Genomic DNA, 16,161 nt, shown 5'->3' with positions numbered 1-16,161 from the left:
CTGCAGTGCACAGAAAGCTTAACTGAAAAATGGTTATAATTTTTTTAAAATGAAAGAAAACAGAAAAACGTAAGTTTCGAGTCTTACATGCGTAAATAAAAGTTCATTTTTAGGATCTTCTAGACTTTCATTTGGGGTCCAGGTCTCAGCAAAACTCAAAAAATCCCATTTCTCCTTATCACCTTCTTCAGCCTGCATTTTCTCTTTCTTACCATTCAAGGTGCTGCCTGTAACTTTGGCCTGCAGAAGGAAGACTTGCATAAAGTTTCCACGGAATTCACATGTTGGAAAGTTATTTACCTATATTCACTCAATTTGCTTCCCTTGCAAACTTAATTCAGCATTTGCAAAGTAAGAAACTCTGTACTAATTCAAAATAACTTGTGATTAAAACTATTCCTCTTCCAGCAGCCATTTCTGCAAGAATAACACTAAGTAGCGCATTTAACACACTATGACTTGTGAAAAGGTGTATACAAAATGTCAGTATGTAATGAAGTTAAAAGAGAATATATACATTGTGTACATCTCTTACAGTTTTTACACGTTTTGCTTGGCACGTGGAAACAAAGGCAGAATTAACTAAAATAAGCAGTTTAGTGACAGAACTCTTGTACGGTAAATTATTGGTGAATTACTGAGACCCATCTGTGCCATGTTTAAGGAGACTCTTAATGTACTGGACTGACTGAGATTTTTCCAGAGGTACCTACAGGAATTCCCGTAGAGAGCTTCATTCCCCAACTGAATGTCAAATACAGTTTGCAGCACCTAGATTCTTTAAGCTGTGATTACTTTTCAGCAGTAGAAAAATATATTGGCAAAAAAAATGGTTATCAGTTTCTCTAACTGTATGGACACAAACGATTGCACCACTACTACACAGGGGTAGCCAAATGCAGGACTAACAACCATAAGTTGGCATTTGCATCAGAAGAAACCCTGTGTAACCACAATCTCAAACAATTCTGACAACTAGAGTTTAAAAGGCAGTTCTTTCTCTGTTGACACTTCTGAAAATGTCAGAAAACAAGACCCAACAGAATACAAACACACCTCAGTTATCAAAACAAGACACTAATGAATGGCATCAAAGGCTACAAAAAGGTCACAAAAGCAAAACAGCCAAATTATTTTTCTTAATCCTGTGAACTCTCAAATATCTTCCGAGTAAGGAAAGAAAGCAGGACGGAATTACTTCTCCTAACAAGAACTGGGTAATACCTGAGGAAAATGGCAACAGAAGATAAGATTACTGTAATTTTGGGTGTGATAAACAAGAATTATTTGAGAATGCTTCTGCCTCTCAGAAATAAAGTTTAGTAAGGCACAACATCCATCCAATTAAAAAAAACAAAAACAAACCCAACAAACTCTAGCTGTTATTATTGCGCAAAAAACCTTAAAATTGTAAATTGAACAACCAGAGCAATAGAAAGCTAGAAGGAAGATAAAGCAACAATCTCCTGCAGATGTGAACCATCCCATTCATCTCGGCAAAGAGTTACCTTATTTATCTTAGGATCCTAAACAGAGACCAAAAAGCTAGAAAAGACTAATTTGGAACAGACATGGACATTTTAATGATTAGCAGTTCTAGGTGTATCAATTTGTCTTATAGTAGGAGAGTGCTCCAGATAAGCAAGAATGTTATTTGGCGCATGCACTTAAGTGCTATGTTAACCATAGCGAGTTCTTGATAATGCAGTTCTATTCCACACATACCTTGCGATTCAGCATTGCCCACATAAGAGTATCCATTGTTCCTTTTGCAATAAGGAAGTGAATATTCACAGAACTGCACTGTCCAATTCGGTGTGCTCTGTCTTCTGCTTGCTTAATATGGCCTGGATCCCAATATAATTCAGCAAACACAACATGAGTAGCAGCAGTGAAAGTTAAACCCTAAACAAAATAAGCAGATGCATTTTAGGAAAAAAGATTCTACACGCAAACAACCGAATATCTGAAGTAAAACAAAGCTAAATGTTGTACAGAACATTTTTATACGAAAATAAGAGGGATCACCTGGTGTCCTGGTTTCGGCTGGGATAGAGTTAATTTTCCTCCTAGTAGCTGGTTTTGGATTTAGCATGAGAATAATGTGATAACACACTGATGTTTTAGTTGTTGCTAAGCAGTGCTTATACTAAGTCAAAGACTTTTCAGCTTCCCATGCTTTGCCAGCAAGGAGGTGCACAAGAAGCTGGGAGGGAGCATAGCCAGGACAGCTGACCCAAACTGGCCAAAGGGATATTCCATACCATATGATGTTATGCTCAGTATATAAACTGGAGGGACTTGGCCGGGGGGGCAGCGATCGCTGCTTGAGGACTGGCTGGGTGTTGGTCAGCGTGTGGTGAGCGGTTCCATCACTTGTTTTTCCTGGGTTTTGCTTCTCTCTCCCTTTTTGTTGTTTTCCTTTTCATTACAATTTATTATTATTATTATTATTATTATTATTATTATTTCACTCATTAAACTGTTCTTATCTCAACCCACGAGTTTTCTTACTTTCACCCTTCAGATTCTCTCCCCCTTCCCACTGGGGGGAGGGAGCGAGCGGCTATGTGGTGCTTAGTTGCTGGCTGGGGTTAAACCACGACACCTGGACAGCAGATGGGCCTATTACACTGATTTCTTCCTTGGCCTCAGATAGATATTAATAAGGTTCAGAAAATACTTCAATGTTGTGCAAAGACTGCATACTGCTTTTCATTATGGAAGTAACATTTATTTCTTATTAATCTGGCATTTTTAGAGAAACTGAATTTTTATTAATTATTCAAGATTGGGATGCTGCTGCTTATCTTGATTTTACTCAAGTAATTTCAATAGAGGCTTAAAACAGTTAACATTAGTGCAAAAAATGAATATATGAGTCTACAAAAGACATATTGCATCAACTGCCTTCAGTAAATCACTGCATTCACCAGTGACTTTAGTATCTATATTCTTCAAGTTTCTTATTTCACATATTTTCTTTTTTGTCCTACCTGACCAGCTGCCTGAATACTCAAAATAGCAACCCGGGTATCAGGATCCTTCTGAAACTGATTAACAAGATGTATTCTTTCCACGGAAGGAACACTTCCATCTATTCGTATGTAGCGAACCTATAACATATCATAATAGAGACAAAAATGAAATTATCCGTGTCCGTTTTTCGACCCAATCACCCTCTGTCCCCCAATTAAAAAAAATATGAAAACATCTGTCCTATTCCTGTCATAAGGATAGGGATACATCAGTACTCTTTGGCCTTTGATTTACAATTAAGCGTCTTTATCTAGAGAAGGGCAGACTTAGTATTCCCGATTTATAAAATGAGAAGACAGAACAACGCGAGATCTTAAAATGGAATACTCTGTAGAAGAATCTGTAATTTCCTTGACATGATTTACTAAAATTCTAAGCATTTGCAAAATAATAATAATATTAAACAGCAAAGTTAGCCACCATTCCCTAGCAATGGTCGAGAGTCCACAATCAAAATAATATGAAAGTTGTTTGCAAACATTTTTATTGCTTTGAATTAAACATTCAGGTGAGATGATAGCGTTCTGTAAAAAAACAGAAAGGAGACAGAAGCACATCGCTGGAAAAACTTGGGAAACAACTGCCTACAACATTGATTCAATAATAATGTATCATACTAGATATGAGTGTTTACATTATCCTCAAATACAAAACATTTCTTCAAAACCACACAATCCCTTTAATCCAGTGGCACTAATCTGTATATACTTAAAATCCATAAAATCCCTGTATGCATAGGTAGCTCTACTGAATTCAAACACAGCTCATACACCTTTGTAAAGTCTGAAATTAAATTTGTGTGCACATCTGTTAAATCATTACCTTTTTTTCTACAACTGCCTCTGTACAGGCTTGAAGCATGCTTAAGTGGTGAGCAAAAACCAGAAACTTCAGTTTGTCATTTTCAAGCATCATTTTGATATAGTCCTTTACTGCTCCTGCCTGGAATAAGAATGTGTTTTCATTAATTAGACATACAAAATGTTCAAAAAACCAGTTTTTTATTTTAATGTCTTTCAATTTCTTGTAATATGAAACGATAAACGACCATACTTTTTGTTATCCATTTAAGACTTTATCAAACATTTTTAAGTATAAAATTATGCAAATTATTTTTGCTTAAAAAAACCACCGTAACTTTGTCTTTGTGAAACCTATCTTATTTCTTCAGAGAAAAAAAAAACCAAAACTTTATCCTCAAAAGATTACATAATTAAATGCACATCTTCCAGGTTAAGATGTGAGTAAACCCCCTTTTAGTTACAACATTATTATTTAATGTTTTAAGCCATATTTGAAAAAATAAAACAAAACTGATTTCTGCCCAAACATATTTCAAAGGTATGTGTAATCAGAACTTCTGTATCTGCACCCAGCAAGCCATATATCAAAACTGAAAGAATAATTTTGATACTTTCATGATATCATAATAAAAGATTGCTCTATTTAAACATTCATAGAATTCTTTTGTATGAAATATAATTTTCAATATCTTTTACAAAAACTACTAAAGTAATGATGACAGTTAATAATAAAATTTATCAGTGATCAATGGTTAATGCAATATCCACTGCATTATCCTCTGATTTCTTTTTTCTCTCTTTTTTGTCTTTCAACTTCCTCTCTGAAAATGGATTAACAGAGGTTAGGAAAGAGAATCGAAAACTGGGGAAGAAATAGCAATAGAACCACAGTGATATTTTTAAGATAAGGAGAAAAAAATTTGAAGGAGTTGGTCACATTCTCAACTCTTGCTGCTCCAGCAGCCTACAGAACTTTTATTTCCTATCCTTTTCCAAAAATAGGTTAGGATAATGAAACCTCATACCAGGGTAAAAAGTAGGCGTGTAAAGGATTTTGGTTATTAACTTGTTTTTCCTCACATCTTAAGCTACAACACTGTAGGACGAAAATACAGAACAGGGGGTCCCATTTGATAAAACAGGAAGAGACCAGCTAGAGGGGATTGTTCTTCTGCATTTATCCGTGGGGAGAACCAGTACTGACAGAATGTGGTCTGCGTAAGGGCTGCATCAGCACTGTCCTGGGTCAGCTGCAGCTGCCAATACACAGGCATGTCCCTGAAGCATCCACCTTCAGTATATCCCTAAGTCGACAAGACACATTTAGTGCTGTTGGGAGACTACGTTTGGACAGTCTCAGCCAGCTTGGTGGATATCTAATCAGTAACAGTTTTAACACTTAGCTCAGGTAATTATAATGGGATTCAGCCTATTCCATAAACAGACAGGGAGAAAGAATGTTTCTCCACATCATGATTATAAAACAAACCTACCAACCTCATCTAGTATTCAGGTCAATACAACTAATTTTGTTAAGTTAAAAATACACTAGGTATTTTAAATATATTAAGAAAAGACTTCCACGTTTACCTTGGCAATGGCTGTTTCTTTATACATGCGTGTAATTAGATTCATGACTTGAGAAAAGTGGCTTTCAGTAGCATCTGAATTCAGATTTCTCATTAATTTCTCCCACTCTGCAAAAGTGGTATTCAAATTCTAATTGGCAGAAGAGATCAGTGGTTAGATATATAGTACTAAGCATGTTCTACCTCAACATGTACATTTCAAGCATGAAACGTTTAGGAACTGAGTACTTATGAGAACTCTATCAAATTTGTCTAAAAGTAACTGTCGATTCAAAATCTAAAGGAAAGGAAGACAGAAAGGAAGAAGACCATACTAAAATTCGTGGAAATTTAATCATTATCTGATGCCAAAAATTTGCCATATTCATGTTCTTCATGTTATATTTTAAAAAGAATAACAGCGATGCTACACTATATATTCACACATTCTTCATAACTACATATAATACACATGCATACATATAAATACATAGGTATTTCTATTTACTACCAATTTTTTTAGCAAAAGTGGAAAATTTACCTTAGCTGCGGCTTGTGGGAGGTCAAATGGAATACGTTGCCTAACTTTGGGAGGCAACTGAGTTAGAACATCATTCTTCAGTCTTCTGATCATTATTTCACTTAAAAGTTGATGTAGTTGTTCTAGATTTGAAGCTCCTCTACAGTCCCATAGAGTTCTTTTACCAAAAAACCTGAAATGAAAAAGAAAAAAAAAAAAAAAACAACAACTGAGGATGAAAACTAGCTCTTTCAAATTCACTAGAAGCTTTCAGTACATAATTAATTTTAAAACACACTGTTAGATATGAAGGTGTGCTGGATAGCGACACTCAGTGTTCCTGTCTACGCCAGACAGATGATTGTTTTCTGTCTGATTCCTTCCAACACTGAAGTCAGAGCTGTTTTAGCTTCCCAGCAGATATCGCTGCCCGCAGGCATTACTACCCATCACATGCATACAGTTCTCTATCTCATCCCAGCTACACTTCCCTTTCTACAGGAAGCATCAATTCAGGTATCATTTTATAACTCTTGTTTCAATGGACTATGAGAAGACTATACCACCATGAGAATGCTCTTTATTATATTATAGATGGGAACAACTGATAAGGAAACTATCATGAAAGCTGCAAATATCACCATTAATATTCCTTTGATATTCCTTCGTTCCCTGCCCCCCCCCCAAGAATTCTCTCATAGTTACAGTCAGAGACAGGATTTAAAGCTAAAGGTACCAGCTTTAAATGTAATACTATTTAGCGAGCAAGGTTAAATAGAGGAAGTAGGTGCAAGGTTAAAAAGGTAAAGGTTGAAAAGACAAAGAACTTATTAACTTAATCTTCCTTTTTCTTTCTTTGTTCTGTTGTTTTTAAGGAAGTGTTGCAGCAGGAACAGCAGCTTTTCTCTGTCAACATTGCCAAGAGATAACAAAATAACGAGCATGACAGATTTTGCTGCCTTTGGAGAAAAGCCCAGGTAGCATTTTCGAAGGCCAAGAGCATATGTGCAAGCATGTAATTTTACTGGTAAATTTTTTTTTTTAAATTATCATTTAGAGAATTTTAAGCCTTACTAAGCTTATCAACAGTGTTCTAGTTGGCTGCCTATAATAAATTGGGAAAGGGGCTGAGGGACTCACTTCTACACTGGTGAAGTATTGGTGTAACACACTCAGAATGCTATGTAGATGGAAGACAGCAACATCTTTTGCTTATGTCCCTCCTTTGGTCTATTTACACGGCTGTCCTTAGAAAGGTTTCCTCCCTCCAGCTTAAGCATTGGGGATATAAAAGAAATGGTAGGCAAAACCTCACAGAAATACTTTGGACCTCATCTTTAGAAACAGGTGTCTATGAACACCTAAGTAAAAAAAACCCACAACATTTTCACAGGAAGTGCTGCATAAAATAATCCTATCAAGTTTATTACCACAGGATGTTTTGTTTCAGCCAAGTCATGAAGACAAAGTAATTTATTGAAAGCTTGCCAAACCCTGAACTTGATTTTTATTACATTTATGGTACGCCAAAAATAAGATAATCATCTATGATTGAGTAGCTAACCATGCTGTACCCACGCACACTTGTGGTGTGAAAATTACAGATGCATTCAGTCAAAACACCATGGAAAAAAATAGCATTTCTCTGTCTGAAAATTAGACAGCACTCTTCCATGTTATTTGAAGTTAAATGCTGATAAAATGCATATGATGGAGGGAGAAAAACAAGTTATATGAAAATGAAACCATGTAATTATTACTGTAAAAATTAAATCTAAATGCTAGCCAATTTAGCTGACAAAATCTATTGTTTTGAATATACGCGAAGTTGTAGATAACAAATTTTTTAGCTAAGAAGTTTTTTAAAGGTTCTTTCCTTCTCATAACTTCTTTCATTCCAGATTGTAACATAGATTCAGATGGGTAAGACTAAATCAGAGCTTCTTCTATCCCCTCTATTTTAGAATATAGCTAGAGAAACCAATCATCAAACTAAAGCTGAGGGAAGCAAGTCAGAGGGAAATGAATCCTCCTTAAGTTAATAACTTAAAGCACATGAAACATGAAAATTCATGAAAAATGCAAGGGATAAAAATGGGTTAAAATTCATTAGGCACATGTGTGGAAAAATGTGTAATGAGCAATGTTACCTAGCAAATTGGAGGCCAGGTGGTGGACAAGAACTTACAATGCCTATGTTCAATCCCTCAAACAGAATTACAATCACACTACTGTGCTCTTAGGAGTTTTATACCTTTATTTTTACTCAGTTGATCTGTAAAATACGGAGATAGGTATTGGACTTTTTTTCTGCCCAAGTATAATGGGATAGCAAAAAGACTGGATCCCATAGTAAAGAGAAATGTAAATTATTACATGATATGAGCATAAGACTGAGAGTCAGAAACTCCTATGTTTCAGCCACAGCTGAAGCTCCAGCTCTAAAGGTAAAACCTATACACTTCATACTAGTGACATGACAGTAAATTTGTAAATCATTTTACTTAACAGAATGCTGGCACTCAAACTTTATTTCAAAATTTAATAGCTTCCAATTTTGTCCTCAAATGAAGTCTCCTGTCAATTTAATCGTTTCCCAATCCTCTTTGATGAAGGAGATGGTATCTGACCCTGGGTTTCCAAGGAGGATGGTATGATACAGCAATAGAGGTACTACTTACTGATTCTCTCACTTCACATGACAAGAAAATCAAAGACACTCATAGGAAAATAAATGAGCAAGTACAGTAATACCTGACACGAGCATTGCAGTATTTTTTGGCATATTCACTCCAAGTTCCAAATCTTCTTGGAAACAGTGCCTCGATCTGCATGAAAAGCTGTATAAAAACCCATAGTGATAGTGAAAAATTGCCTGCAAATGTAAGACTATTCAGAAATAATTATTACATGATTATTGTGTTAAGTTTACATTCAATAGTTGCATAAAAAATGCACAGCTTGGCACACATGCAAAAGACATTCCATAGGAGTATGCATGTCTCTTGAGACAGGACAGTTGTGGGAAGCCCTCAAAGAACAGAGCACCCTGAACACCATAAGACAGTGCTGATGACTTGGAAAAGATTTGTACTGAACAAGAAAACACAGATGAGATGTTATTCCTAAAAATACAATTTTTGGCATTTGCCAGGTACATGGGCTTCTGCAAAACTTCAGTGCAGGTATTCCATGAATAGTCTGCTTCTTAAAATACACGAAAAACCCACTCATTCTTAAGTTTTACTTCAAAAAATAGGGAATGTCAATACAGACCAGAAATTTCACGCCTTTCTTCCCGGCTGAGTAACAGGAGGTAAATATCAGTTTAGACAACCTCAGCCAGAAAGAATCCTACTTTACAAGCCGTTTTACTGTTAAAGCTTTCTGGATTCAAAGATCACTTCTAGATCTAAGACACACTGCTGAGGGGTAGCACAGAGACAACAGTAATATCGAAGGCTCTCTCCTAAATGCATTTCGCTGCTATCCTCTTAAGTCACTTAAGTACATCACTTCTGCCATTTAAGCTTTCATTTTACCTAACGTGCTAGTGACCTCTCCCAAAAAGAACATTACTACAGCCTAATTTTGCTCTTCACAGGCTTCTTTCAAGACAGAAGTTAGAGAACTGAAAAGCAGTATTAAGAAAAAAAAAAAACAAACAAAACCAAACCAATTCATTCACCCAAGTGAAATGCTGCTATTTAAACATAGATCTTGGCCAAACAAGAAACTGCCTGTAATTATTTGCTATAAATGTACATAAATATAAATGAATAATGCTTTTCATTTTCTATACATATTCTATTCAAAGACTTCATAGAAAGATTCTGCTCATGACACAAAACTGATTAAAGAGACGTAATGCTTTTTACAGTCTGCCTTATAAGCCACGGCAGAACTTCGGTATCACTATAAAAATGTCTCGAATTGTTTTCCATTTGGTCATTAATTTTGACCCCATTACTGTGATCAAGGACAGCCTGTATGGACTTTCCTTTGAAGACCTTTAGCAATGTTGCTTACTGGTCTTGGTATCAATGCACTGTACAAAAGTATAACACTTTCTAACTTCAGTTCTTCCTCCAGGGTTGGTTGCAATGTCTTTGGTACATGTGCAGGAAGTTTCGTAATCATGCACGCCCATAGATACCAATATTTGTTTTAAAGTTTTAAGCAAACACTCATAATACACCAAGCCCTTTTTCATACAGTGGATATCTTTCTCAAGTTATAACCTCTCTGAACAAATCAAATTATTAAAGGGTCTTGGCATAAGTTCTATTTATACAACAAGAAACTCTAAAGTGTAAAGTATTATTTATAGAACCCTTATAAGTTCCCTGGATACAAATCAGCTCTTAGATTCCATTTATTTCTATGTCTGATAAATAAAGGCCGTTTTCTTGCATTCAGTATAAAACCCAAGTGTTTTTTGGTTTCCTCTCTGCTCCTCCCCAATTCCATAAGTTGAATTTATTTCAAAGGAAAATTTGTCTTTCTGAACTGCAACAAGCACAAGATACATTTTTTCCACTTATGCAATACAAGTGAACATTAGGAATATTCAAAAGACCAGCAATAAACAAAAGACTTTCTATATCATACGTTGAAGTAGAAGATTTGTACAAGTTCTTGTCTACCAAGGACTCTCCTACCCAGTAGAAACAGATAGTTCTCTACTTAGGCTCTTTATTTTCTATTTCACACAACAGTCAGTCTGTTACATGCGACATTAATTTCTTGTAAGAAACAGTCTCCAGCCACCTCTGCATGAGCTTGAAACAAGTTTGTAAAACATCAATATAATCAACTCAAATTAAAAGACATCGGTTTAGTTTCTTATACTTGTGCTTCGTAATGCAGCTAGAGCACTGTTTGATGTCACAATGCATCTAATAGTATATATTCAAGAAAACTACAAAATTGTTCATTTATTACTCATACCATCCTTAAAAAAACCAAAGCAAAACACAATACGTCAAATACCTCTTCAGGTCTTCCTAGAGCAGGAGTTCCAGTAAGAAGAATAGCTCTAAGAGCTTTCTGCACAATTGGCAACAAAATCTTGCTGCGGGTGGCGTTTCTGGATTTCATATAGTGTGATTCATCAATCACAACTACCTTAAAGTTCTGCCTGTACAAAGTGTCTACTAAAGTCTGTGCATCAGAAGTTAACAGGCCATACCCCAGAATCGTTACTTTGCTGGTTGATATTCTCCTGAAAGAGAAAATCCAGAAGTTTTCTTAGTAAATTTTCATTGTAGGAAAATTAATATAGCAAAGGAATTATACCAAACTAATTTTTTTAAGAAGGTATGTATGACACTTTTTGGATTGATTAATCAGTGGGCTGTCAGGCTAATACTAACAGCTTTTGGTGTTTAAAACATCCTAGCAACAAATCAAAAAACCAACTAAGTTGAAGTTTCCTTGAGTATTTTAGAGGAAGAAAGTATGTGCATGTGCACATTCATGCTTCTGGATATGGAAGAAGAGGCAATGGTTTGAACTCTGGCACTTGTGGTCAATGCACTACAGACTCTAGCTGTCTGTATAGATAAATGTAGCAACCAGGAAAACAAGAATTTCCCCTACCCCTTTGTGAAGGGTGGATAAAAAAAATTTACAAATAAAATTATTTATTCTTAGTGAAACCAATTTATTCAAGAAACATCCAATTTCAAATTTAGTTAGAAATTGTAAGAACCTAAAGAACGGAGAGAAATCAAAGCTGAATATATGGAAGCAGAATTTAACAAAATGCTAAACCAAGTTTGGCAGCTGTATTTTTGCATTTTCTTGCGAATGCATAAAACACTTTTTAATGTTAAAATATTAATTAGTTCAACAGATACCTCACTTATAGCTAGGAAGCCTCCTCGGAGTTAAACAAGCAGAAACCCAAGTTTTCCCTTCCCTTGTTGTTGAATAAAAGTAAGTGATAATGGTTAAGGTCTACTCCTTTTAAAAATCTTAAAAGGTAAAATGAACAGAATTCTGTTTGCCATTTACTTTTGCCATCATTTCCCTTATTCCATGTTTCTCCTTTCTGCATTCAGCACCATAAGCATTACGTTTGTGTGCATTTTAGCTAAATAACTTAAAAAAAAAAAAAGGGTCATTGGATCCTTATTTTAGTTCCCATATTCCTAAGATAAACTTAAATTTTGACTATCAGTAGCAACTACCCCTTGATTAAGCTTTTAAAAGGCATTTTCAGTTGGATTTCTCTGGTTACCACAAGGAAGGTTCCAAGCTACTGTCTCATCTGCACATCCTGGCAGTCAAGTCACTTTCTGATACTCCCCAGACAATATGAAGATCAGTCTCCCTTACCCAGAAGTTTTAGAACAACATCTAGACGTTACCATGAAATCAACCAATCATTTACAGTAAAGCAGACTAAAAAATACCCTTGTAATTCAGCGTAATAGGAGAGTTATTCTAGTAACACACAACGTTTGTAATCTCTCTCTGATGAATTCATGCTATTAAGTCTAAAGATAGAAAGCCTAGGTCATGATGACCTTTTCAGTTATTTAGAGAATACTTATCCTAACTTACAAGTTTTCTCAGTGCGCTAAATAGAATTTTAACAATAATTATCCTTATTTTGTAACGTATACCAGAAGTTTTCCAAAAATGCGTTCAAAATGTTTTACAGAAGGTAATGAGTACAAGCTAATTCATCAGAGTTGAGAAATAACTGTATATGTTCAATTTGAGACACACTGAAGTAATCTAATTTTCAGTAGACAAGCACTTGCCACTTTGCAAAAACCAGACCTCTCAGTTTCAAAGGAGAGGAGTGACTACTATAATATAATAATACAAAACTGGAGGAGTGGCTGATAGACCAGAAGGTCATTCCGCCATCCAGAGGGACCTTGACAGGCTGGAGAAATGAGCTGACAGGAACCTCATGGAGTCCAACAAGGAAAAGTGCACAGTCCTGCACCTGAGGAGGAACTACCCCGTGCACCAATATATGCTGGGGGCCACCCAGCTGGAAAGCAGCTTAGCAGAAACGGACCTGGGGGTCCTGGTGGACACCAAGTTGAACATGAGCCAGCAATGTGCCTTTGCAGCAAAGAAGGTGAACGGTATCCTCAGCTGCATTAGACAAAGTATTGCCAGCAGGTTCAGGGAGGTGATCCTTCCCCTGTACTCAGCACTGGTGAGGCCACACCTAAAGTGCTGTATCCAGTTCTGGGCTCCTCAGTATAAGAGAGACATGGATGTACCGGAAAGAGTACAACGAAGGGCCATGAAGATGATTAAGAGACTGGAGCACCTCTCCTATGAGGAAAGGCTGACTGGGACTGTTTAGCCTAGCAATGAGAAGGGTCAGGGGGACACTTATTAATGTATATAAATACCTGAAGGGAGGGCACAAAGAGGACAGAGCCAGGCTCCTTTCTGTCGTGCCCAGTGACAGGACCAGAGGCAATGGGCACAAACTGAAACACAGGAGGTTGCCTCTGAACATCAAGGAAACACTTGTTTTTACCGCAGGGGTACCTGAGCACTGAACAGGTTGCCCAGAGACATTGTGGGGTCTCCATCCTTGGAGATATTAAAAAAAACACCTGGAAACAGTCCTGGGCAATTGGCTCTAGATGGCCTTGCTTGAGCAGGCGGGGTTGAACAAGCCTTTCTATAGAAGAATAATAAACTTCACTCACCCAGTATCAGTTTTGTTCTGAATGATGCTAATATCATCTGGAGAGAGTTCTGGAATCCACTTCTCCATCTCATCAACCCAAGGGTATCTCAGAGATGAAGGCACTACAATTAAGAGAGGCCATTCATTCTTATAGTAATAGGAAATGGCAATTGCTTGAATTGTTTTACCTAGCCCCATCTGGGAAAAGAAAAGAAAAGAAAAAAATTAAAAATAGAAGTTTCTGCTTGGAAAGCATATTCCATTCAGAAGAGCCAAAAATATTTTGCAAAGACAGAACCAGATAAAGGAAACAAAGCCAAAGAGCTAGTTACACAGCATCTATTTCATTGTCAATTTATTACCCCAGATCATCTTTTATGAAAGATGCTGCTTCTCTTTAAATGGATTAATGCATATGTTGTATCTGGTTAGCTCATTAAAGCTAAAAGAAGCATTTCCATTCATTTCAGAAGATTTTCTGTTCAAGGCCTTAGTAGGGTAGACTATAAAGATCAAACTCTCTGACTTATTAAGCTACCAAAAACATTTTTAAAAGGCTATTCAAAGGAAAGAAAAATATGGGATGTCTTCTTAACATAAAAATGACAACTTTGTCCTAAGTTGCATAGGCAACTGAAGAACAAAGGAAGATCTATATGAAGAACTCTGCTTTTGACCCAGTAGGTCAAGTGCTGTCATTCACCATAGCTAATAGTTTCTCTTTATTCTATAACACAGAAGAGGAAGTCCACCTAGAGGAGAATTCAGATTTACAGACAAGGTGGAGGATAAAGATACAATACATAGATATATATTTAACAAACAAGTACTCGCTTCATATTGTCGAGGTAGGAACACTCCCACCTAAGGAGTTATGAATATAGATAGCAACGGACGAATATAAGATCCAGAATTTAAGGTTTTGTTTAAAAAAATAAAACCCCCAAGATTTTATCAAAGAATACAGCTATTTCCTCTACTTGTTCACATGGGAAGAGATAGTTCCAGACTCCTGTTAAGCACTAAAGCAGAGACTGGCCTTAAAATACTCTGTTCAGGTTTTCTACAGAGTCCGGTGGATATTTGAGTTGATTTGCTTCTATCTAACTACTCATGGTACAGGCATAAAAGCATAACTTACTTATATCCTCAGTATTGAGTTTAAATAGACTGATGTAATGATATCATGAGGAGATTTCCCAGGTATAGAAGAAAACATAATGAATATTTCTACTATTACTAGAAAGAAAAATAATCAGAGAACTACCGTGATACTAAGTTTTCATTAAAAACTGCCAAGTTTTCATTACATTTTTCCTGCAAGCCCCCCTTGTATCACCAGTAGTGCTTGAGCCAACTGAAAACAAATCCAAGTAAAAAAAAAAAACCACCAAACAAAAAAACCCCAACCACATTCATTCTTGGTTTGTTGCCACAGTTGTCTCCCTAACTCAGGCTGCCCAGTCACTGGTGCACTGGTGATGATCCAGGCAACCGAGTTGAAACGAGCAGGAAATAAAAGGCAGGTCTCTTGGCAGTGGCAACCATAGAATCATAGAATCATACAGGTTGGAAAAGACCTATAAGATCATCCTGTCCAACCGTCAACCCAACACACTATGTTCACTAAACCATGTCCCTAAGGGCCTCATCTACACGTCTTTTAAATACTTCCAGGGATGGTGACTCCAGCCTGTTCCAAGGCCTGATCACTCTTTCAGTAAAGAAATTTCTCCTAATGTCCAATCTAAACCTCCCTCGGCGCAACTTGAGGCCATTTCCTCTCGTCTTATCGCTTGTTACTTGGGAGAAGAGACCAAGACCCACCTCGCTACAACCTCCTTTCAGGTAGTTGTAGAGCACGATGAGGTCTCCCCTCAGCCTCCTCTTCTCCAGGTTAAACAACTCCAGTTCCCTCAGCCGCTCCTCATAGGACTTGTTCTCCAGACCCTTCACCAGCTTCGTTGCCCTTCTCTGGACACGCTCCAGCACCTCCATGTCCTTCTTGTAGTGAGGGGCCCAAAACTGAACACAGGATTCGAGGTGCGGCCTCACCAGTGCCGAGTACAGGGGCATGATCACCTCCCTGCTCCTGCTGGCCACACTATTTCTGATACAGGCCAGGATGCCGTTGGCCTTCTTGGCCACCTGGGCACACTGCCGGCTCATGTTCAGCCGGCTGTCAACCAGTACCCCCAGGTCCTTTTGCTCTGGGCAGCTTTCCAGCTACTCTTCCCCAAGCCTGTAGTGTTGCCTGGGGTTGTGGTGGCCGAAGTGCAGGACCCGGCACTTGGCCTTGTTGAATCTCATACAGTTGGCCTCGGCCCATCGATCCAGCCTGTCCAGGTCCCTCTGCAGAGCCTTCCTACCCTCGAGCAGATCAACACTCCCGCCCAACTTGGTGTCGTCTGCAAACTTACTGAGGGAGCACTCGATCCCCTTGTCCAGATCATTGATGAAGATATTGAACAGGACCGGCCCCAGTACTGAGCCCTGGGGAACACCGCTCGTGACTGGCCGCCAACTGGATTTAACTCCGTTGACCACAACTCTCTGGGC

At 37.4% G+C, this 16,161-nt stretch overlaps 1 protein-coding gene across 2 annotated transcripts in view; it reads right to left on the bottom strand.

Annotated features, from left to right (window-relative positions):
• ZRANB3 (zinc finger RANBP2-type containing 3) overlaps positions 1-16,161 on the bottom strand; it is a 57,582-nt gene that overhangs the window by 16,087 nt on the left and 25,334 nt on the right. For both annotated transcript variants that reach the window (XM_075152732.1, XM_075152733.1), the window contains 9 exons: positions 13,622-13,800; positions 10,923-11,154; positions 8,685-8,770; positions 5,952-6,123; positions 5,433-5,561; positions 3,862-3,981; positions 2,997-3,116; positions 1,726-1,905; positions 88-240 (listed from right to left, as the gene is read on the bottom strand). In XM_075152732.1, the coding sequence (XP_075008833.1) occupies positions 88-240; positions 1,726-1,905; positions 2,997-3,116; positions 3,862-3,981; positions 5,433-5,561; positions 5,952-6,123; positions 8,685-8,770; positions 10,923-11,154; positions 13,622-13,800 (1,371 nt within the window). The remainder of the gene's footprint in view (positions 1-87; positions 241-1,725; positions 1,906-2,996; positions 3,117-3,861; positions 3,982-5,432; positions 5,562-5,951; positions 6,124-8,684; positions 8,771-10,922; positions 11,155-13,621; positions 13,801-16,161) is intronic.

The sequence above is a fragment of the Calonectris borealis genome, chromosome 6 (genome assembly GCF_964195595.1).
Source record: "Calonectris borealis chromosome 6, bCalBor7.hap1.2, whole genome shotgun sequence".
In the NCBI taxonomy this organism is placed as follows: domain Eukaryota; kingdom Metazoa; phylum Chordata; class Aves; order Procellariiformes; family Procellariidae; genus Calonectris; species Calonectris borealis.
The sequence above is the reverse complement of the archived record's forward strand: the minus strand, read 5'-3'. Positions and strand labels throughout refer to the sequence as shown.